The sequence below is a fragment of the Aethalodelphis obliquidens genome, unplaced genomic scaffold, assembly GCF_003676395.1.
Source record: "Aethalodelphis obliquidens isolate GAN/ISIS:26980383/991018 unplaced genomic scaffold, ASM367639v1 scaffold140, whole genome shotgun sequence".
Lineage (NCBI taxonomy): Eukaryota > Metazoa > Chordata > Mammalia > Artiodactyla > Delphinidae > Aethalodelphis > Aethalodelphis obliquidens.
Genome location: NW_020838084.1, coordinates 406,305 through 431,379, shown reverse-complemented (window position 1 = coordinate 431,379; position 25,075 = coordinate 406,305). Strand labels below are relative to the sequence as shown.

At 39.3% G+C, this 25,075-nt stretch overlaps 1 protein-coding gene across 2 annotated transcripts in view; it reads left to right on the top strand.

Moving 5' to 3' along the window:
• MAGED1 (MAGE family member D1) overlaps positions 1-25,075 on the top strand; it is a 38,774-nt gene that overhangs the window by 8,191 nt on the left and 5,508 nt on the right. Inside the window, exons 1-2 of one of the 2 annotated variants that reach the window (XM_027099778.1) lie at positions 23,643-23,890; positions 24,421-24,494. In XM_027099778.1, coding sequence (XP_026955579.1) covers positions 24,450-24,494 — 45 coding nt within the window. In that variant the 5' untranslated portion in view covers positions 23,643-23,890; positions 24,421-24,449. Of the gene's footprint in view, positions 1-23,642; positions 23,891-24,420; positions 24,495-25,075 lie in introns of those variants that run through there. The other variant, XM_027099779.1, reaches the window with a different exon arrangement.

Sequence of the window (25,075 nt, the reverse complement as noted above, 5' to 3'; positions counted from 1 at the left end):
AGAAAACAGAACTGGGTACAGGGAGACGAGTTCAGAGGCTATTACAAAAGAGGAGAGATGTTGAAGCCTGAGTTAAGGCAGTGGGAATGAAATTAGAATACATGTATGTGAAAAATTAAGAACTCAGTGGCTGACTGGAGGATACAGGGAGGCCGATGAGAAGAAGGAATCTAGGATGATCTTCAGTTTTCTTTCTGCCTTTGGTGGTTGAAATGTAAAAACCATTCCATGAGCTGGAGAACTCAGAATGAGGAACAGGTTTGAGGGGAAAAAATGATGAGTTCAATTTTGAACAAAGTCTGAAGCACCTTTGGAATGTCCAAGAGGAAGTATTCAGCAGGCAGTCAGGAATTTATTCTGCTGTGAAGCAAGTAGGGTTACAGATAGATTTGGAGGTCATCAAGCATAGAGGTGCTGGTTTTAATTAAGGTATGAATGAGCTTGCCCCAGGAGAGTGTGTGGAGTGAGAAAAGGTGGGGGCGGGGAAGAATCTCAGAAATACAGGCATTTGGGAGTGGGGATGGGGGCAAAAAAGCTGAGAATGAGCAGCAGGAAAGGTAGGAGGGGAACCAGGGGAAATACTACATTCTTCTTGTGCTCTCTTGTGGCAGTCTGAGTTTCTTTCCCAGAATAAATTTCCCCTCTCCTGTCTTCAGTCTCCCCTGTCTCTGACTATCTTGGACCCATAATTTCCAGTTCCACCCTACCTGTGAGACTGGGGCTACCAGGTCCTCTGGTGGTCACTTCTCAAGTGTAAAACTCCCCTTTGACTATTGCTACAATTTAAGAACAATTTGGAACACCCACTTCCCTGAGTTGCAAAAGAATAAAAGGCAAACATTGGGGGCCCTTCACTTTCTACATTTATATGCTCCTCACCTCTTGATCTATTCTGTTGGCCATATTAATTTCAGTAAATCCCAGTTCTCATCATATCCCTTTCCTTTATAATTAACTAGCTCCCTTTATAATGAAAGTATATTCTATTTTGTATTTTTATTATAGTAAGTATAATATTTAGATACAGTATATTCTATATTATAATAAGGCCTATATATGGCTTAAAAATATTTAGTCATAACAAAAAATAGCAGTATTTAGCTTCACCTCCCCACACTCACCAGGCTCAAGTGCCTGAAGTAACCAACTTTGAAATGTGTTAGCTATTTATTTTGGTTTTTATCTCAATAATTCTAAACAATACGGCTATACTATTATTTCTTGAGTTACTTATTTCAGGTATTAGCTGTTGACTTCCTGTTGTGGTAGATGAAGATTAAATTTTCACTTTTCCTCTCCTACTTCCCTTCTCCATCCTTTTAATATAGTTATAGCATACATTTTTAATGATAACATTTACATTATTGTGTGTGCATTGTTCACTAAAGAAACCAGTAGTGAATTGTGATTACATTTTTCTTGTACACATTTTTATCAATTCTAGATTGAATAATTGCTTTTCACTTGCATTTTTTATATATTACTATCTTTTCCATCTAATCTGTATGTCTGTTTTTTTTGGTTTTGTTTGGGTTTTTGCAACATACTCAAGTAAGTTAGGTTATTTTCTGGAAATCCCCTTTCTAGAGCTTTCTGTCCTATTCCAGTCTGGACTATTTCCACCCCCAACTCCTGGAAGCTTTTAGAATTTCTACTTTATCACTGATATTCTGAAATTTCATGGTGATGTGTGGATATTTGTGTATCTATTGTACTGGACACTTGGTAGACTCTTTCAGTGTGTATGTTCTTGTGCTTAAGCTCTGGAAGATTTTATTGCAAGCTCCATAAGGACGGAGATTTTTATCTAATTTATTTCTGTGTCTACAATGCCTAGAATAATGCCTGATACATGATGGGCACTTATTATTTGTTGAATGAATGAATGATTATTTACATTTAAAATAATATGAATAAAATAATGCCAGTAAACCCACCATCCAGGACAAGAAATAGAACATTAGCCATACCTTAGTGCCCCCCCTGCCATGTGTGCTTCTCCAATCACCCCTCCCGTCTACCTCCATCTAGAGGTAACACTTCTCCCTGACTTTTGTATTAACAGTCCCCTTGGTTTTCTTATAGTTTTATCACCTTATATGTATGTCCCTAAACAATATATCGTTAATTTAAAAAAAATTGAAAAGCACACATCTAGTTGCATGAGAAAAGGGTAGTATTGCCCCTGTTAGATAATGTGTCCTAGGAAAACATAGGTTCTGAGTCAAAGACTGACTTCAGCGTTCCTGAGAATTTAGTAAAGCCATTTCTGGGAAAATTAGTGATTGAAATCATGAAGTTTCGTGTAAAGTTCTTTGCCTGTCTGGCTTTAATTTTTCTATTGTAGATAATTTTTTCTTTCTATCTGTAAGGTTGTAAGATGTTTTCTTTATTCTTTGAGTTCAGGAATTTGATCAGGGTATGCCTAAGTATGTTTTATAATGTAAGCTTCATGAAGGCAGGGATTTTTGTCTGTTTTGTTTACTGATACATCTCAAGGGCCTTAGAACCATGCCAGACACATAACAGGTCCTTATTAAATGTATTGATTAGATTAACATATAGCACCATAAAGTAATGAATGGATAGGTGAATGGATAAATGAATTAGTCAGTGTCAGTCTTGTCTGGAATTCAGAGGGATCATATGGTAGTTCCATTTTTAGTTTTTTGAAGAGCTTCCATACTGTTTTCCATAGTGGCAATTTACAACCCCACCAACAGTGTACAAGGGTTCTCTTTTCTCCACATCGTTGCCAACATTTGTTATTTGTAGACTTTTTAATGATAGCCATTCTGACAGGTGTGAGGTGATATCTCATTGTGTTTTTTTTTAAATTGAGGTAGAGTTGCTGTACAATATATGTTTCAGATGTACAATATGCTAATTCACAATTTTTAAAGGTTATGCTCCATTTATAGTTATTATAAAATATTGGCTATATTCCCTGTGTTGTACAGTATATCCTTGTAGCTTATTCACTTTATACCTAGTAGTTTCTGCCTCTTAAATGCCTACCTCTGTCTCGCCCCTCCCCCTTTCCCTCTCCCCACCGGTAACCACTAATTTGTTCTCCATGTCTGTGAGTCTGTTTCTTTTTTGCTATATTCACAAGTTTGTTTTATCTTTCAGATTCCACATATAAGTGATATCATAGAGTATTTGTCTTTCTCTGTCTAACTTATTTCACTTAGCATAATACCCTCCAAGTCCATCCATGTTGCTGCAAATGGCAAAATTTCATTCTTTTTTTATGGCTGAGCAGTGTTTCATTGAATATATATGTCACATCTTCTTTATCCATTCGTCTGTTGATGAACACTTAAGTTGCTTCCATATCTTGGTAATTGTAAATAGTACTGCTAATGGATTAGCAGTATTGACCTTGTTGTATTTGGGTCAGTACCACTAGAACACCCAACTATGTGCAAGTATGAAAAGTGTTCCTATGCAAAAGAGGTCACATGTGAAGTCCAGTTCTCACACTGCTTTATTTCCAGAGAACAGTTGGCATTTCTGTACAACACAAATTGTCCTAGGGTAAAAACTGAAAATTCCAATATTTGGGCCTAGTTACCTTGGACACAAATTGTACTCTGAAATGGTGTTATTTCACTAATAAGTAGACAAGCACAGTATTTAAGTTTGTATGCAAGGGCTCAAAAGCTAGCACAAAGCTAGCTAGCAAAAAGAAAAAAAAGAAATAGCTAAAATGTCTGTTAGAGTATAAATTTCCAGAAAACTTGTTAACAAGAACATCCTATCAGACTAAATTCTAGTTTTTTCTTAAAAGGGTTTTTTACCCCTTAAGAAATGGTTCACCGATGTATAATCTTGTCTTTCTCTAGTAAGGCTTCCGTACATCTGGATGAATATCTAACTCCTTTTCTAGTATTTCACATAAAGGTTTGCCACCCTATCCCATGAAAGAATTCTAAGCAATCTTAAGTGCTAATCAAAAACAAACTCCACCTTGAAACTTGTTTGTGTTAAAGACAGATAAAGCCAGTAAAGAGAATTTACATGATTTCAGTGGTCTACATTGTGTGGGAATTGTAAGGGATCAATAAATAACACTTGTCTTCCCTGCCTAGGTTCAAAACCAATTGAAATATAAATGTAGGAATCAGATAGATGGAGATCAAAACATCATCTTCATTACTAATAAAGCTGGTTGGAGAAGATGCTTTTAGTGTGGAGTTCCAATTAGTGTGGACCCCAGAATTAGGCAGATTTGCCCAGACAACTGCAAAACCACAAGACTCCAGGCCAAAGTAGGCCCCTTATTGTATGGCAGGGAGCCAGTCAGAATGCATGTTCACTATAGGCACACAGATTCCTGAAAGAGAAGCAGAGAGCAAGGGCCCAAGCCAAGCCTACTCAGATATTTCTCCTAAACATATTAGTCATATAACTCATCTCTTTTCCCATGGACAGAAAAGCAGGAGTGTTAGTCTAGTTGAAGTTCTTCCACATGGAAGCATGAGAAGTGAAGATTAAGCGTTCCATCTAACATAGCTTAGTGATATCTTCAGTATTGCCATTTGCTTGAACCTGTCTATCCTCTACAGTACCAAAAATATCACAATTTTGCTTTTAGCTTCACAAAAAAAACTGTTGGGATATTTTAGGAAGACTTAAGTATAGTGCAAATAACTTAACTGCATAGTTTCATATTAAAGTCATATCAATGGAATATTTAAAAACTTCATCTAAATGCAGTAACAAAACATGAAGAAATGTTTCTTAAAGGCAAATGTACCAAAAGGAATCCATTTACAACTAGCTAAAGTGGGAACACAAAATATTGTAATTTGACCATGGTCTGTTCCTCTACTTACTAAAGCTTTGAAATGAAGCTTCATGTAAGAAATTTCCCTACTATATCTGCATTTATGTAATAACCACATATTGGGAAAGTATGTGGTATGGGGGTGGGAGAGAAGAGAAGGGAAGGGAAAAAAGAGAGAAAATGAGAAAGATTGCAGGGGATGGGCACCATGTGTGAAATTGTGGATGATCTGAGCTGTGTATTTGATGCAGAGATGGGGAGAGTATTGAGTGACAGTGGGATAGTGGGAAGTGATGTGAGCAAGGTATGTGTGATCATGGTGGCAATGGGGACGGTGTGAATAATAGTGGAGGATGGTATGAAATCACTGAAAATGAAGTCAGGGGCAATGTGAATGTTAGTGACAGGACAAGATCAGAAAGTATGTGATAATGATAGGGATGCAGTGCATGTCATACTGTGGAAGATGAGAACTGTGCATATGTATGGTTGTGTGAAAGAGTAGGGAGGGAAAGAAAATAGTGAGAAAGGACACGATGTTAATGAGACCCTGGGATGCTTGTGTGTTTGAAAATGTGGATGGGGCATTTCAAGCAATAATAGGAGGACGTAGACAGTGGGTGGAATGGGGAAAATGTAGTGTGATGGTAGAAGATAGGTACATGGTGGAAGTGATAGGGTTAGTGTGTTTATATGTTTGAGTGTGTGATGCTGGGGGCAATAAGAAGTATATCAATTAGTGGGGGCAGATAGGTACAGTGAGCATGCATGACAATGGGGAATGGTAATACTTATGATAACTTAGAGCATGGAAATCATGAGTGTCTGAGTGGAGTTGTTGAATAAAGTGTGTGATGGGTAAATGCAGTTTCTGAGTGTCAGTGAGGAATGGCAAAAGAATGTGTGAGAATGGAGGTGATGTGGTTATTGATTGTGAGTGTGTATGATATGGAGATAGCATGAGCATGTGGGAAAGGAATTTTGGAGGATGATGGAGGTTTTATAGTGGGGATGTGGACTGTGTGTATGATAGTGGGTATGGATAGGCACTGTGTGATAGTGTAGGGATTGAGTAATGGTAGATGTGACTGAGTGATGGAGATGGTGTGTGTGATAATGGAGGTTGATTAGAGGTACTTACATTTGACAGTGGGTGTCATGGTACTGTATGGACACTTGTGTGTATGATAGTACAGGATAGGATAATGTATGTGCAGAAATGGGAGTAATAAAGACAGTGTGTGGGTTAGTGTGATAGTTTGGAGAACTGGGACAGTGTGTGGAGATCATAAATCACAGTCATTATCACATAAGTCATAGAGGGAATCATGTGTGAATGAGATAGTGTATTAAAGATTCCGTGTGTGTGTTTGTCAGAGAGAGAGAGAGAGAGATTTCATGTTTTGTGATAGGCATTTGGAATTGCATTTGGATATGAGTAACAGAGATCTGAAAAGTAAGTTGCTTAAAATGACTAGGGGATATCTTTATCTTACTAAAACAAATCCAATGGTATAAAGCCCAGGACTTCCATGATTTCATCAGTGTCTCAGGTACCACATATTTTTTTGTTGTTGTTCCATGATCCTTAGCATGTGGCTCCCATCATGGTTGCAGGATGGCTGCTGCAACTCCACCCATCATTTACATGTTCCAGGTAGGAAGATGAGGAAGAGGAGAGGGTAAAATAACTTGTCAGTAGAATTCATCTCCTTTATACAGAGCTTTCCCCCAAATCCTACCCAACAATTTCCATCTACATCCAGTGGACAGAACTGTGACACATGACCACCACTGTCTGCAAGGGTGTCTGGGAAGTATGCTTACAATTGAGAACATTATCACCCATAATAAAAATCAAGGTATATTTAGTAAGAAAAAGGGATGTTGGGTAGGATACAGCCAGTAGAGAAAGAGGTTGAAGATATGGGAGAGAGGGTTTATAATTAATAGATTAAAATCCCAGAGGTGAGAGACACAGTATTCAGGGTACAGGAACACTATATGATTGGCACAGTTTGAGTTGCTGGGGATATCATAGTAGGCAGAAATAAACATGTTTTCTTTACCCTCACGGAACTTACTGTCTTGTGAAGAAGACAGACATTAATCACAGACCAAATTTTTGTGAAGTTGACACTGCTGTGGAGGGTAAGTAGGGGGCTTTGTGAGTAGGTTTAAAGAGGATTTGATCTACTCAGGGAGGTGAAAGATGGAGGAAGTGATGATTGAGCTGAGACTTGAAGGCAGATTCAGAGTTAACTGGATGAAGGATGGATGGATGGTTGGGATGGGGGAAAGTGTTCCCAAAAGAGGAAACAGTGTAAACAAGGGCATTTATGTGCTGTTTGTTTTTAAATTTTTATTTTTATTTAATTTAGAATGTTTGCTATTGTTATGTCTTCAAGTTCACTTGGAACTTGAATTAACTAGGAAAGTTCACTAATCTTTCCTAGTTAATTCCATCCAGTGTATTTTTTATTTCAATTATTCTGCTTTCTATCACTAAGCCCGTGATTTGCACCTTATTAAATATATCTCATTTCTCTACTTAACATGACCATTCTTTTTTCTAGCCTTTTGGACATATGGAACATAGTTATAATAACTTTTTTAATGTGCTTGTCTGCTAAATATAGCATCTGTGTAAGTTCTGGGTCAGTTTGGATTGATTAACTTTCTTTTTCCTCCTCATGATGGGTCACATTTTTCTGTTTTTTCATATGCTTGAGTTTTTTTTTTAATTGCATGCCAGGCATTATGAACTTTACTTTTTGGTAAAATTTTGGTATAAAGGTTTACCTTTTGGTGCTATTATTGTATTATTATACATCTTCTTGAGCTTTATTATGAGAAGCAATTACTCGGAAGCAGTTAAATCTTTTTCAGGCCTTGCTTTTAAGATTTATTAGGCAGGACCACAGCATTGTTCTGCTAAATTATCCCAGCCTACTGAGGCAAGCCCATCTGAATACCCCATGCCTCAGGAATTGAGTTTTTCTGCTCTGGATGGTGGGAACAGGCATGATCCCCAGACCTGTCTGAGCTTCTGACACTTGTTCCCTCTAACACTTTCAGGTGGTTCTTTTCCAAGCCTTGGATAATTTCTTTATATGCATTCACTAATCAGTACTCTCCTGAATATTTTATGGCAATCCTTCAAAGGTGTCTGGAGTTCTCCCTAAGTGCAGCGCTCTCCTTTTTGGTATTCTGTTCTCTGAACTCTAGCCACCTTGGTCTTTCTGGTCTCATCTCTGTCACCTAAACTGAGTGAATCCTTTGGACTTTGACTGCGTTCTCCCTCATTGCACCACAAACTGGAAACTCCCCCAAGTTGTAAAGGTTCACCTCATTTTTCCTCATCTCTCAGGGATCACTGGTTTTCATTCCTGGATGTCCAATGTCTTGAAAACAATTATTTCACATTTTTTGTCCTCCATTTTTTTAGTATTTTTGTCAGGTTGGAGGGTCAATTGAGTCTCTAGCTTGCCTCTTAGGAAGCTATGTGGTGGAGACTTGTTTAAGAATAATTTCCTTTCTTTTCTTTCCATTTTCGTTTCCATTTCCTTTTTCTCTTCTTCTTTACTCTTCCTCTCCTCTCCTTTGAGCTGGTTGGTTTCCTCACTACTGCCAAGTATCAGATATAAGTGATAGCTGTACTTTAAAAATCTGTGTTATCAGATGACGAGAAAGAGCCTGAAAAAGAACAAGAAATTTATTCAAAATCAAGGATTTGAGGAAGATTTTGGATCACGGGTAATGTGACCACATATTCCAAGGATAACTCTTCATAACTCTGAGTTTAAGAAACTTCTGAGTGTAAAGACAGGTTAAAGAGACAGATTAACCTCCCTTCAAAGGATAGATGTTTAAGCCTTAGGATAGATACTCACAGAATTGGCTCCCAGCCAGGGAGCTTCCAAGACTATAGTAAGAATTAGAATAACTGTGCTCTAATCTTAGACACTGTCCTACATTAGGATGAATCTATACATAGGACAGACAGCCCATGATGTGGGTCACATGATCATAGCTTCAGTCCAACTTCAGAGATTATAAGTCACCAAGAAGGTCATGATGGTGAGAAAACATGTGCAAAGAGTATTGAAGAGCCTTTAACCAGGCTTCAGATCTCGTTAACATCAGAAAATTCATCAGCAGAGATAAGCCCATGTATGTAGTGATCATGGATGATCTTTCAACCAGAGTTCAAGTTACTCAACGTCGCTAATCATCAGAGAAATGCAAGTCAAAACCAAAGTGAGGTATCACCTTACACCTGACAGAATGGCTATCATCAGAAAGAACACAAATAACAAATGTTGGCAAGGATGTGGAGGAGAAGGAACCCTCTACACTGTTGGTGGGAATGTGAATTGGTTCAGCCACTATGGAAAACAGTATGGAGGCTCCTCAAAAAACTAAAAATAGAACTACCATGTGATCCAGCAATTCTACTCCTGGGTATATATTCGAAAAAAACCAAAAAACACTAATTCAAAAAGATATATGCACCCCAGTTTTCATAGCAGCATTATTTACAATAGTCAAGATAAGGAAGCAACCTAAGTGTCCATCAACAGATGAATGCATAAAAAAGATGTGGTATATAAATACAGTGGAATATTAACCATAAAAACAAATGAAAGTCTGCCATTTGCAACAACATGAATGGACCTAGAAGGTATTATGCTTATTGAAATGTCAGACAGAGAAAGACAAATACTGTATGTTATCACTTATATGTGGAATCTAAAAAATAAAACAAACAAATGAATATAACAAAACAGAAACAGACTCCCAGATACAGGGAACAAGCTAGTGGTTACTAGTGGGGAGAGGGAAGGAGGGAGGGGTAGGGGATTAAGAAGTATGAACTACCATTTATAAAATAAATAAATCACAAGGATATATTCTACAGCACAGGGAAATATAGCCATTATTTTATAATAACTTTAAATGAATATAATCTATAAAAATATTGAACCACTATGTTGTATACCTTAAACTAATATAATATTGTAAAACAACTATAATTCAATATAAAAAAGTTATTAAGTGTAGTTGAATACATGGTGAAGAGAAGCCATAGGAATGCACTTAATGTAGAGAGGTCTTTAGGAGCAAGTCAAACCTTAGTAATCATCAGAAATTCCAATCTGGAAGGAAACTGTTGACTATCCAAAATGTGATAAAATACTCCCCTCTCTTCTTATCTCATGCAGATTCCCCCAATCTCTATAAGTGGTTCTTTGGATCCCTCTTCACATGGCTTTGGCAAGGGAGTCACATGCCCTTCCCTTCCTCAAGGGAGAGAAAGACACTCTTTCCCAAGCCAAGGACCCACAACACTGTAAATTGTTCTCTAATTCTTTCTAGTCTCTAAGTACATTTGGGCTGAGAAGGAATGGAATAAGTATCAGTAGTATGAGTAGTCTGCCACCCCTGCCTAAGCCCTATTGGATTGTGTTCAGGACTCCTTGGTGGCTCTCTTTAGAATATGGGGATACTTGGCATCTTTTTTTTTTTTTTTTTTTTTTTTTAGCTATGTGGCTTTAACCAAAATTCTGAGGCAACTGTAAAAGTCCCAGTGAATATCCTGCTGAATTTGTATTGTGTTTTCTTACTTTATACTTCATGCTTCTGTCATGAAAATCATCAAAATAATTCAGATTTTTATCATTTCCCACTTAGAGCATAGTCTTGAAAGGTAAGTTACTGAGAAAGTATTTTTAGGCCCTAAATACACATTTCCAAATTAATCTCCAGAAAAATGAATATTTATTTGGCTTTTGGATTGGGAAGGACATCTGTAGCATTAAAAATATAGAGGAAATGACAATGGAAAAGAAAGTAATGGTTTACATTTTTTCCTAGATCAAGAATTCATGAACAAAATTAAGAGGCAAGCCACAAACTAAAAAATAAATTGCAGCAAATGAGCTAGATATAAGGTTAATAATCTTAATATTTAAAGAACTCTCACAGCAGAAGTACAAATGTCTAATAAACATTGAAAGTGTGTTCCACTTCATTAATCATGAAAGAAATGCAATTTAAATCAATTAAATATCATTTTGTCTATCAAACTGGAAAATATTTTTCAAGCAAACACTCAACACTATCAGAGGTACATGTGACCTTTTCTACATTACTAGTATTGATCAAAATCTTTCTGGAAAGCATTTTGGTATTATTGAATAGCAACCTTAAAATAGTTCATACACCTTTGACCTAGTAATTCCATTTCTAATAATATACCATGAGAAAATAATTTGAAATATGCACCGAAGTTTGTGGGGGAAAAAATCACCACAATGATAATTTAATGAACAAAAATAAATAGAAATAATACTTTTGTTAATTAGTCATAGGTAAATTCATATCATTGGATATTGCATAGTTATTATAAAGGAAGTTTGCAAAGGCTTTTTAATGTCATGGAAAATGTTATGTCAAAATAATTGTGATGTAACATCATGTACTAAAAAACAGTCTCAGGTGGAATATATCATTTACCATTGTGCATGTGCGTGTGTGTGTACAATGTTGGAGTTGGTATGGTATCCCAGTGCTTTTCAGATTATCCTTGTTTCATTAAATGAATCAGGAAATGCCATAAAGCTGAAGTATGTGATGACTTGTCTAAGCCCAGCTCCCTGTTATAGTTGTCGTTAAAGCTTTGTGATTCTCAAATTAGGGGGTTTAGAAGTTTTATATTGATGCTGAACATTAAAAGACACATATGGAGCTAAATCATATCCCAGGTATATGAGAACATTCAGATATACCTCTGGATTTTCCAATGCAAATGATAGAGGGCCTGTGTGTCACAAGATACCAAGAGCCCTTATGGCAAGATCATCTGATAAAATATCAAACATCCTCAAACTGTGTGGAAGTTCTACTTGCAGGCTTCTTCCTCTTGTCTCTTCTGGTAACCTTCTGCTTATTAATGGAATATTAATTGCTAGGTGGTGGGAGGGAGGAATTAACTGGAAGGGAAATGTGGAGTATGAAGGAAGGTGTAACCTATTTAAGTTTATTAAAAAATCATTTGATGTAACCTCGAGATGTCAGTTTGGCTGATCCCGTGATACAAATTGGCATGAACCGCTCAGTAAGGTTTCTTAAAATTGTGTGAGCGTGACTGGGCTCAGTTTGTTTACATTAGACTGAGATCCATTAGTCCTTGAAAGCAGGTAATATGTGTGTTTTTGCTCATCATTATTTCCCCAGCACTTACCACAATACATAGCACCTCTTAAGCATACAGTACTTTAAAATTTCTTTCTTCATTCTTACACATATGTAAATGAAACAGATGAAATCAAGTTACCTCCATTCCAGAAAACATGGAAGAAGGATTTAAGAATTCCATAATGCTCATTTTGAGGCACCATAATATTTTGTTTGGGCCTCAATGAACAGTATCTTTGTAAGAGTTTTAAGAATCATATTTTGAATGATTAGTCTATCATTCACTTAGGGGTGTTATAATAGCATGATATGATTTTGGTTTTATTATTCCTTCTTGCACATCTATTAAATTATGATTTGTATATTATTCTGTTTACATTATGCAGTGAACTTTTAATCTAGAATGTTTTGCCTTAAAGTACTATGTCTAATATTAATACATCTTCTTTTGTTTATTAATTGTGTGCCATAACTTAATTCATCCTTTTATTTTATCCTTGCTATATGTTTATGGTTGAAATATTTCTATTGTGAATTGCATGTAGTTGTTTAATAATGGAAAAATGTATTGCATAAATTTCCTTTGATTAAAGCATCCCAGAATGTCTATAATTGTAGTTTTGATTTCCTCTTTGAAGGAAAGCTTCATTTATTCCCTCTCTGATGCTTTTCCTGTCTTTATGTAGTTCTGCACTTCTGCCCTATATCATTTTCCTTGTGCCTGAAAAATCTTTTGACACTTCTTGCAGGGCAGATCTACTGGTGATGAATTCCTTCAGTCTTTGCTTGTCTGAGAAAGTCTTTATATCTCCTTCACTTTTAAATGATACTTTTGCTAGACATAGAAATCTAGGTCACTGGATTTTATTCTTTTAACATTTTAAATATTTCACTCCACTTTCTTCTTGCATGCTTGGTTTCTGGTGAAGTCTTCTGTAATTCTTGTCCTTGTTCTGATATAAGTATACTTAGAATTTTTTTCCCTCTGTCTTCTTCCAATATTTTTCTTTGTTTTTGGTTTTCTGCAGTTCGAATATGATGTTCCTCAGTGTAAATTTTTTAGTATTTACCTGCTTGGTGTTCTCTGAGTTTCTTGGACCTGTGATTTGTTGTCTTCATTAATTTTGGAAAAGTCTTAGCCATTATTATTTGCAATATTCTTCTGTTCCATTCTCTCTCTTTTCTCCTTCTAGTGTTCCAGTTATGACATAGTTGTATCCTTTGAAATTGTCTCACAATTCTGGAATGTTCTGTTCTGTTTTTTTCATTCTTCTTTCTATTTATATCAGTTTGGCAAGTATCTCTTGCCCTGTCTTCAAGTTCATAAACTCTTTCCTCAGCTGTGTCCAGTCTACTAATGAGCCCATCAAATGCAGTCTTTATTTCTGTCATGAGATTTTTTTATTTCTAGCATTTCCTTTTGATTCTTTCTTAGGATTTCCATCTCTCTGCTTACATTACCCATCTGTTCTTGCATGTTGTTTGCTTTTTTCATTAGAGCCTTTAACATATTAATTGTAGTATGTTAAATTCCCTAATAATTCCAATAGCTCTGTCACATTTCAGTCTGATGCTTGCTTTGTCTCTTCAGACTTTTTCTTCCTGCCTTTTGGTGTGCCTTGTAATTTTTTGTTGAAAGCTGGACAGGTCATAGGAACTGAGAGAAAGAGAGGCCTCTATTGTGAAGATTTATGTTAATCTTGCTAGGAGTTGGGCTTTGTTTAAAATTTACTTTAGCAACAGGTGGCAGAGGCTTCATATTCCTCTAGCGTCCTCTCCTCTCTTGACTTTGGGCTTCCTTAGAAAGTCTCTGTCTTGCAGCTCATTCCGCTATAATCCACTATAATATAGTGGAGCCCTGTTGGTATGGTGGTATGGTGTGGGGGAAAGGGAGTGTTTTGTAATATTCCAATTAAATTTCAGTGTTTTAGTGGGCCTGTGACCCTAAGTCACAAGTTACAAGAAGTTACAAGTACTTCTTCTTGTATAGTCCCCACATCTCCACCCACACAACTCTCCCTCTGCCACACACACACCTTAGGTGAGACAAGAAAGCTAGAGGGGGGCTGGAGTGAGAAAAATAATGTCCTACCTTCATGGCTCTGGGACAGGGCTCTGGTAGTCCTTCCTCCTGGAAAGTAGGGCGTTGTTATGGATAAGGCTCTGGGCATATTTCACAAGGATAATCACAAAGACTCTTACCCTCCTCCTGCTGGGGCTGCCAAGGTGTCTTTCTCGTATCTTTACTGTGAGAACCTGGTGAGATTCCTGGAAATAAAGCCCATGAAAGTGTGCTTTCTCAACAAGACTACCACTCCCAGGAGTTTCTCACTCTCATTCTAGTCCATATTCAGCCCCTAGCAGTTTGTCAAAATTTTCATTTAAGAGTTCCTACAAGGTTATGGCTCTAGTGGCTTCTGCCTTAGGTAAGCAGATCTTGTCTGTGACTCTTGATTTGCCTGTCCCTCAATATTTCAGGATGGTGGTTTGCTCTGAAACCTTGTTTCTCCTTGAAGTCTAAGAAAACTCATTGACTTTTAGTTTGTTTAGCTTTTTGTTCTTGTTAGCACTTCTTTTCAAGACTGTATCTCTAGCCTCATATTCATTTTGGGAAGAAAAGCAAAGAAGAAGTAAGAAGTCAGTAGATATTGTGGGTTACTGAAAAAAGGAGAAACCTAGACCCTGTGTTACAGGGATGGGAAGAAACCCAAGATAGGTTTGTAAGATCCTCTAGCAATGTGGCCTTGTGCCTCACTTCTTGGGTAAGGCCAGGAAGAGGACAAGGACAAGACTACAAACTAAAAATGGTTGTGTGGTATCTATATGCTTTCTGAGCTTTGGGCTTCCTCACATAGTTTCTCTCAGCTCAGGATATCATGGGAGTATAAGAAGAATATGTTAATCAAAGACAGCCTCACAGAGATGAACATATGATAGGAGTAGCAGAATATTTCCCATGTATATGAGTGGGATATGACACCCTCAGAGAGAGTCAGACCCCAAAAGGGGCTTTGTGGTAAAGAATTAGGCTCAACTCAACAGCTAGCTGCTTGGACAAACATTGGTAAACCAGATATGACATCATGTCATGCTGGCATGGACATGTGATACTCAACATATATCACTCATCCTGATGTTTTGACACTAAGATACCATAACTTACAATCCCAAAGAATGGGGTGAGGAGAACTTCACACTGCTGGAGTTGAGTTTCAACCACTCAGTAGATTGGGAACTTGACAGAATTCAAGTTGAATTGCAGAGAAAAAGAAAACTTACATTTCCTGCATACCTAAATTTGTCAGATAACATCCATACCTGATGAATAACGAGCAGCAGAAAGTACGTGATAAATGCTGAGTATCACACACAAATTTATCTATTCAAAATGTGGGGCACGTGGTGCTTACTGGTTGAAAACCACAGTGGTCTTACCTCTAGGCAAGAGTGATGTCCTGTGAGAAATTACCTCTGGCACTTTGATGGGTACCAAATATAAAGGGAACTAGGTATTTGAGGAGAAAAAAGAAGTTCTAACATTAAGCATTCTTCTCTCTGCAGACTGAAATCTGCCAATAGTGAGGTGTGATTCCACATCATTCCTCTTTCTCCCTCTCCCCCATCCCCCTTCCTCTTCCTCCTCCACCCTGCCCCTCTTACTTCAGACACTCCTCTTTCCTCCCTAGTTATTTTCTCTACACCCTCCTTCCTCTTTCTCTTCCTTCCCCTTGTTTATTTTCCTTTCTTTTTCATTTACCCCTTAATCTCTCTATCTCCTTCCACCTCCCTTTCACACTCTTCCATCCTACATCTCTTCTCCCTTATGCATTCTACTTCCTCATTCTCTTTCCTCCTGCTTTGTCTATTTCAACTTAGTATCCATTCCTTCTCCATTCTCTTATTTCTCCTTATCTTAATAATTCCATTTACTTGCAACTGCTATTGTCACTCATTCTTTCTTTTTCTTCTTTCCTTCCTCCCTTCTCTTTCTCTTCATCCCCTCTCTTTTCAACTTTTCTCTCTCCATTTCTCCCTCTCTTCATGCATCCTTCTAGCAATAGGATGATGAAAAGTGAGAGAATAGAATGGAATCGAGGTGTACTTAAAATGGTAGAATCAACAAGAATAGGTGATGGATTAGATTTGGGAACAAGGCAGAAAGAAACATGAGTAACTGTAAGTAAAATAGGAAGAGAAATAAACTACTAAATATGTTGTTTGAAAGCTACTTATAAAAAAGCAACAAACATTCTAAATGGTAAAATCATTTCAAGAAAAAGAAAGGGATGTTACTTTTTCAGATTATTGCCCAATATTGTTTTTGTTATTTCAGCAACTCATATAAGACATCAAAATGACTGCAATATATATTGTTAATTAAGTGATCAAATTATTTTTTTCTTATAGTATGATTTTACATTAGAAATCTCAATAGTTATAACTTTTTTAAAAGCCCCCAACTAGAATTGGGGGCTTCTGCTTCCAGCAGGAAGAGGTAAATGGTATAGATGTACTCTTCCCTATTTGTCACTGAGCATTATATATAAACCAAACGTGTGATGACCCTGAAAGTAGGAGATAAGATGGCATGCTCTCTAGGGAACTTGGATCCCAAGCAATGATGTGGTGGTGAGTTCCCTGGCTATGTAATTAGGCACCTGGTCTCTCCCAATCAGGGTGGTATCAGTAAAAGCTTAATATGGAGCTGGAACTGTCACTTAGCCCTCAGTAACAAGAAGCCCCTCTCTCCCAGGTGTCAGTGGAGGCTGAGTAGGAATGTGGACTTCCACCCACATGTGGTAAACCAGAAGATTTAAGTAAGATTCAGATCCTTATAAGATGCAAAATATCCTGGATGCAATTGAAAATCAATTGTCATATCAAGAACTATGATAATCACAACTGGAATGAGAAAAGACAGTCAACACACACCAACACCAAGATGACAGATATTAGAGTCATCTACAAGGGTTTTTAAACAGCCTTGATAAAAACGTTTCAATGAGCAATTGTTCATAGGACACATGAAAGAATAGAAAGTCTCAGCAAAGAAATAGAAAATCTTCAAAAGAATAGAAGATATAAAGAAGAATTTTAAAAATTTAGGAACTGAAAAATCCAATAAATGAACTTAATCAATAGATGAACTCAACAGCAGAATAAGAAGACAGAAGAATGAATTAGTGAACTTGAAGGTGAAATGATAGAAATTATATCTGACAGAGAAAAATAGACTGAAAAACAAAAATAAATAGAGCCTTCAGGTATTTGTTGGACTATTGCAAAAGATCTAACATAGGTGTCATCATAGTCACAGAAGGAGAGAAGGAGGAAGGGCTGAAAAAGTGGCTGAAAACTTCCCAAATTTGGAGAAAAGTATAATCAGATAGACTCAACATCATCAGCCAACAGGATCTAACTGATATTTATAGAACACTCCACCCAACAACAGCAGAATACACAAAACTCTGATGAAGAACTCAAAGAAGATCAAAATAAAAGGAGAGACATACTGTATTCATGAATTAGAACAATCAACATAGGAAAGATGTTAATTCTCCCTAAATTGATATACAGGTTGAATGCAGTTGCTATCAAAATTACAGTAAGATGCTTTATAGATATAAATTATTCCAAAATGTGTAGAAAAACAGAAGAACTAGAATAATAGATAAAATAATTCTGAAAAAGAAGAATAAAATTCTATCCAACTTCAAGACTATTGTATAACTACAGTAATCAGGACTATTGCAGTATTGATGGATGAGTAGACACACAGACCAGTGGAACAGAATAGAGAACTCAGAAATAGCCTCATGCAAGTATGGCCAACTGATTTTTTGCAAAGGTGCAAAGATAACTCAATGGAAGGATTATCTTTTAAACAAATTGTGCTGGAATGATCAGATGGATTTCTGTAGCTCTGCCTCTCCCATACCCCCAAATAAAACTCGACCTAGACCTCAAATCTCATTCAAAATTTCAATCCAAATGGATGATAGACTCCCATATAAAAGTTAAAACCTGGGCTTCCCTGGTGGCACAGTGGTTGAGAGTCCGCCTGCAGATGCAGGGGACACGGGTTCATGCCTCGTTCCGGAAAGATCCCACATGCCGCGGAGCAGCTGGGCCCGTGACCCATGGCCACTGAGCCTGCGCATCCGGAGCCTGTTCTCCGCAACGGGAGAGGCCACAACAGTAAGAGGCCCGTGTACCACAAAAAAAAAAAAAAAAAAAAAAAAAAAAAAAAAGTTAAAACCATAAGTCTTTTAGAATATAATATAGGATAAAATCTTCAGATCCTTATGGCTTGTTGAAGAGTTCTTAGAAATGACACAAAAACCACAGTCTTTGAAAGGAAAAAAAAAATCAATAAATTGGACTTCTAAAAAATTTGCCATGTGACTCTGTTAAGAGGATGAAAACACAAGCTACAAACTGGGAGAAACCAGTTTGCGAACCATATATCTGACAAAAGACTCGTACATAAAATATATAAATTCTCAAGGTTCAACACTTTAAAAAAAAGAAAGAAAACAATCAATTGAAAAATGGACAAAAGACATGAAGAAACATTTCTCCAAAGAGGATATATTGATGGCAAATAGGCATATGTTAAAAATGTTCAACATTATTAGCCATTAGGGAAATGTAAATTATAACCACAATGAGTTATTATTTCACATTTATCAGAATTCCTAAAAATATGCAACACATGCTGCCAAGGATTTGGAGAAAATAGATCCACTCACATATTGTTGGTGGGAATGTAAAATGATACAATCACTCTGGGAAAGTTTGGCAAGTTTCTTATAAACCTAGCATGCTCTTATTACACAATCCAGCAATTGCCCTCTTGGGCATTTATCCCAGAGAAATGAGAACTTATGTTCACAGAAAAAACTGTACAAAAATGTTTATAGCAGCTTTATTCTAATAGCCCAAACTGGAAACCACACAGATGTACTTCAGTGGGTGAATGGTTAAACCAACTGTGGCACATCTATACCATTGAATAGTACTCAGCAATAAAAAGGAGAAAACCACACAACTTGGATGTATCTCACAGGCATTATGCTGAGTGAAAAAAGTCACTCAAAATGTGACATACTGTATGATTCCAATTTTATAATCTTCTTGGAATGTTAAAATTACAGAGATGGAGAACACATTAATGGCTTCCAAGGGTTAGGGATAGTGGTGGGAATGGAGGTAAGTGTGACTATAAAGGGGTAGTACAGGGAAATCTTTGTGGTGACAGAATAGTTCTGTATCTTGGTTGTTGTGGTGATTACTGTGGAAACCTCCACATGTGATAAAGTGACATAGAACTATACACACATGTGATACCAATGTCAATTTCCTGGTTTTGATATTGTATTATATGTATATAGATGTGCTCACTGAGGGAAGCAGCTAAAGGGTACATAAGACCTCTCTGTACTATCTTTGCAATTTTCAGTGTATCCATAATTAATTTTTAAAATTTAAATATTCTTAAGTATGTTAAAGTGGTAGAATTAATAAAATAATTTGCTAAGAGCAGCTGGCCCAGCTGTATTTCAAAAATCATGCCATAAATATTGGCATGGTTGGATACTATTACTGTCACCACTGAATAATACTGTATACTGGATGCTGCCCTTGGCCCTGCTACCAATGCTGCGCCTAGAAACTGGATTTTCTTGCGGTTCCTGCTCCCACCATCACAGATATGGCATTGAATTCCATCATTGAATCTTTGAATCACTCCTTTCAGATCAAGTGTTAGGTTGGAATTATGACTGTGCAGTAGAAGACTTGACTCGGCAGGTCTGGGGTGTTCAAACCCTGTGCATTCCGAAAAATGTCTGCACATTCCAAAGAAAGGTCCAGCTCTTGACAAACCCCTGGGAGATAACCTCTAAGCCTTTGGCATATGGTGCCTGATTAGAGTCTCTTTGTTCACCCGGGGCTTTGGGCCAACAGATGGTTTATGTTAAGAGTATGATTTATAGTGGGACCTTGAGCCTTGCGGCATTAGTTTGACCTCTGCACAGGCTGAAGACTGAGTAAACTAAGGTTAGCCACCCAGGTGTTCCATGCCTACGTGACTGACCTCCAGTAAAATCCCAGGCGCCAAGGCTCAGGTGAGCTTCCCTGGTTATCACACATCTTGCTGGGAGAAGCACTGCCATACAACTCCACTGAGAGAGGACAACTGGAAGCTCATCCCTGTTCTCTCCTGGACTTTGACTTAATGCATCTTTTAGCTTTGTGGATTTAAATCGATATCCTTTCATTGTAATAAACCATAGCCATGAATGTAGCACCTATCCTGAGTTCTGTGAGTGCTTCTAGTGAATCATTGAACCCGATGGTGGTCTTCAGGACCCCACCACACTGGTAAATCCTAGATCACATTCTCTTAGCTGCTAAGGGAATGTGCATAAGTGAATAATATATCTGGCCTTTTTGGCAGATATATTCTTGCAGTTGGAACTGTTACATAGTATAGAGTATACACACTTACTAAAATGTGAAAAAAAAATTTGCAATACATCTAGCTCTAAGGGATTTCAATAAGCATCTGTAGGACTGTACCAAGAAGTCCGCAAAATAATTAAGACAACACAAGAAAAATAGGTAAAAGACTTGCATAAGTACTTTCCAAAAGAAATCCAGTAGGTCCATTCTTATATGAATATGTGGTCCACTACTTACTTATCAGAAATGTAAATTAAAAACAGAAGGAGATACCAATAAAACACACATCAGATTGGAAAAAAAATTGGAAAAGTCTTATGACACCAAACGTAGAGTATATCAGTCTTACTCCTGGGCATCTGATGTCATAGGAATAAATATTGAGCATTAAAATATAAGGATATATGTACAAGTATTTTATTGCAATGTTGTTGGTATGTGCTCCCTCCCTCCGCCAAAACACCTGAAACCAAAATGAATTACCATCAGTGAGGAAATGGTTGAATACATTGTGGTCCATCCCTATTATGGAATATTATGCAGGAATGTAAAAGAATGAATCAGAGGTAGATTAGCATTAACTAAGATAAATCAGATGCATTAAAGTGTATATAATATGATCTTAATTTTTGTAAAACAAAAAACATGGAACATGTTTGGACATAAAAGGATATAAAAATGGCTGTTAAAAATGCATGTCTCAGGACTTCCCTGGTGGCACAGTGGTTGAGAGTCCACCTGCCGATGCAGGGTACACGGGTTTGTGCCCCGGTCCGGGAAGATCCCACATGCCGCCGAGCAGCTGGGCCTGTGAGCCATGGCTGGCTGAGCCTGCGTGTCCAGAGCCTGTGCTCAGCAACGGGAGAGGGCTGCGTACCGCAAAAAAAAAAAACAACCATGTTTCAGATGAGGGTATAGAGGTGAAAGAAAGTGGGAGGCAGTAAGTAAAAGAATGCAATTTAAAGTATGGCATATATAATGTAATCCCATTTATGTAAGAATATATATGCATAAAGTGTATGAAAAGGTAGCATCAAAATCTTAATAGCAGTTACCTCAAGGTGGTGAGATTTGGAGTGATGGCTACTTAATTTCTAAAATATTTAGGTAATGTTTGAATTTTTAATGATGAATATGCATTATTTGTGTAATGAGTAAAAGTAAGTGAATTCATCACAGGAAAGAAAAAAGAGTGCCTCTCAGGTTTCTTGCATAAGCAGTAGGGTGGATGGTGGGATTCATTCATTCATTAAATATTTTTTGAGCATATAAAATATGCCAGGCATCATTTTAGGTGCTAGGGATACAGCAATGAATAAAACAAACAAAAATCCATCTCTCTAAAAGAGAGAGAAGGGCATGACTAAAGGAGAAACACAATGTGCTGAGGAGGAGGATATATGGGACCTGTTAATAGTAAAAATACCAAGACAATTGCAGAAGTGAGGTAGTCTGTTGGATTATAGATCTAGAACTCATAAGCCAAGTCAAGAACTGGAAATACAGATTTGGGAGCAGAAAGCATATAACATGGTGTTTCAGACCTTTCCTGAGTCTGATCACGTCCCACTGCAGACACTTTACAGAGGAAGTGCTGAGGAAAAACAGGCAGCTTGACAGGGGAGGTTGCTATGCAACAGATGAGGAAAGTCATCCAGCCAGACAGAATTGATGTTGGCCCTTGGGGACCAAATGCTGCAGTTCTTCCCAGCATTAGCTTCCTTTCATATGTTGGCTCCTGGCAGGAGCTGATGCAAGAACAAATGTGAAGTGTACAAAGATCTACCTTGGATTTTTGGAGAGTATCAGTTCAATTTGAGTCATTTCACATCTGTATATCATTTTCTGCCTTTTTGAGCTTCTCCAGTCATTCTGGAAGTGCAGCACGTTTGTTGTTGGGTAGGACCCCAGTAAGTACTACTTGTGCTTCCCGTTGAGAAGCCAGGCTCAGAGAATTCCAGTGGCCTGAGTGGGCTCATGCAGCTAGTGACACACTGGTCCAGCACTCCATCCCACGAATTGAGGCCCAGCCCTGGAAGGAAGCAGGGCAAACGTTTACTCTTAATCAAGGCTTGCCATGGCTCAGACATACAGGTGCCTTATTGCCCTGGCTGCTCCAGCAGGCACCAGAAAGGCCTCAGGGACAGCGTTTGTGCCACTCATAGCAAAGAGGCCTGACGGAGCAGGGAGTGGACCCCAAGGAGCAATTTGCACACTGGGATGGACCCACGTAGAGCAGGCGGGGAGGGGGGAGCGGGGGACTTCCACCTGTGCCCTCCGGGATGCAGAGCGTGAGCTTAGGTCTCAGGGAACAGAACACTTGCTTGCTTGGGACGGGTGCTGACAGAGCAGGGGAGGTGGGGCGGATCTGTTGCTCAAACTGAAGAAGGGAGGGTGCCTCAGTCCCCGGGCCAGCGATGGTGCAACAGGGGTTTTTAGGGTCTGGAAGACCCAGGCCCACATTTTGCATTTTCTGTTTACTGGCTCAGTGTCCTTGTCTAGTTCATGTAATGTCTGTAGCTCAGCGTCTTTATCTGTACAATGGAGATGCTGATATCCACCTCCCAAGGCTGCTGTGAGAGGAAAACAAGCTCCAGCGTAGATCGTGCTGTGAAGTACACGTTGTGCCCTTCCCTCCCCTCCTCCCCGCCTCCACACACAAAATAAATAGCTGGAGCTGCAAAAGGGCAGGAAAGAAGCTAATGTTTATGAGTCTGGAAGCTGTTGGGTGGGGGGGAAGATCATGTAGAGTCACGTGGCAGGCACAGACTTTTTCTACCTCCATTAATGTATCCTCTCTGACCATTCCTTTTCCTAGGCCCCCTAAGTGGATGAGCTTATTTTTAGCAGGAGCCAAGCACTTGTTGCAATTAGAGACCCCACACAGAGACCTCCTTAATAGTGACCTAAGTGCTGCTAGACTAGAGGGTGGAGTTGCATGCCCACCTGACAGGAGGGGCCTTGAGAGGGAGGGATAGAACAGAGACGCATTGCGGAAAAGGTAGGGGGCCGGTGTGTGGGGCAAGGGGTGGGATCTAGAGGCACAGCGCATCTGTTTGGGGGAGGGGATATAGAGGAAGGGGAGGGACCGCTGTAAACTGTCCACCTGGTTGGTGGTGGGGTGGTGTGTTGGCAAAGGGGCGGGACTGCTTCCCGCTGCACATGCGCAGCTTAGCCTTCAGGGCGAAGCTTTTGTTGGGGAAACGGGCGGGACTCTTATTTAGTCGGTCAGTTCTTGCGCATGCGTACAACCATGTGAGGCGGTGGGTGGTATATTAGGCGAAGAGGCGGGGTCGTCCTAGCTGCCGCGCTGGCATTTTCTCCTGGACAAGGAGAGGGTGCGGCTGCTGAGAGCAGAACACTGCAATCCCGATCCTCTGAGTCGTGAAGAAGGGAGGCAACGAGGGGGTTGGGGTTGGGGCCTGAGGCAAGGTGAGAATTAGCCCCCAGACAGGGCATCTTGCCCCCTGGTGCGGGCCCCCCATTTTTCATCCCGATCCCTTTACCCCGGATTCTGATCCCTCTTCCACTCCCCGAACCCCGATTCACACACCCCTCACCTGAACCTCCCTTATTCAGAATCCCTGTTCGCTCTCTGAACCCCTCCCATCGTTCAGAATCTCTACAGATTTCTCGACCTCGATCTGTACTGTTATACGATTCCTCCTGATTGGAAAACTCCATTCAATTTCCCAAATGCGAATCCCAACGCAATCTGCCTGGATTCAGAACTCTTATCTGAACCCCGATTTGAAGCTTCTCCCCGTCGTAGCTTCTCGGGATTCAGAACCTCCATCCGGACACCCATTCACTTTTCGCACTCCGATCTGGCCCGTTCCCCTCACATTCAGCACCTCATCCGCCCCCACAATCAAACCTCAAACACCACCATCTCCCCAAATTTGTTCCTTCGCATTTGCCCTCTGTAGTATAATGCCCAACTCCTCCTCCACACCCCCCAGGCTCTGCTCTTGCCAGAGGGACAAGAACCATGTCTCAGAAAATGGACTGTGGTGCGGGCCTCCTCGGCTTCCAGGTGAGATCTCCACTCCCCTCCCCACCATTTCCCTAGCCGACAGTTCCCCCCGGGCCCCTTTGGCTGTCCAGACGCCTGGATCCGATTTTGCCTTCTTGGTGCCTAGATTCCGTCGTTTTTCAAATTCCCATGGTTTAAGGGCGCGGGGTGTGGGGGGGGGGTCGTCCCTTTTCAGCCATCAGTCCCTGCTCAGAGAAAGGGGAGACCCTGTTAGTAGTCAGGGCAATCTGCCCAGAGAATCCTGGTTGGGTAAGGAACCTTTTTTTTCCGTAGTCCTGAGGCTTGTAGAGCTCTCCGCCGCCCCCTCCCCCAACCTCCCGCCTCCACCCTCCCTTTCTCCAGCATTCCCCACCCCCTGCGACCCCCTTATTCTCCTCAACTCCTCAAGGCGGCACTCTTGCTCCGCCTCCTCCTCCTGAGCTCCTACCTCACTCTGCATTGCCCTGTTCTAACCTCACTCCTAGATCAGCACCCCCCATCCACTTTGCCCCCTCTCCTCATTTGGCCCCACCCCTTGTTTAGCCCCTGCCCCACTCAGCCCCTACCACAAGTTTTGTTATCCCTTAATCCACGCAGGCCAC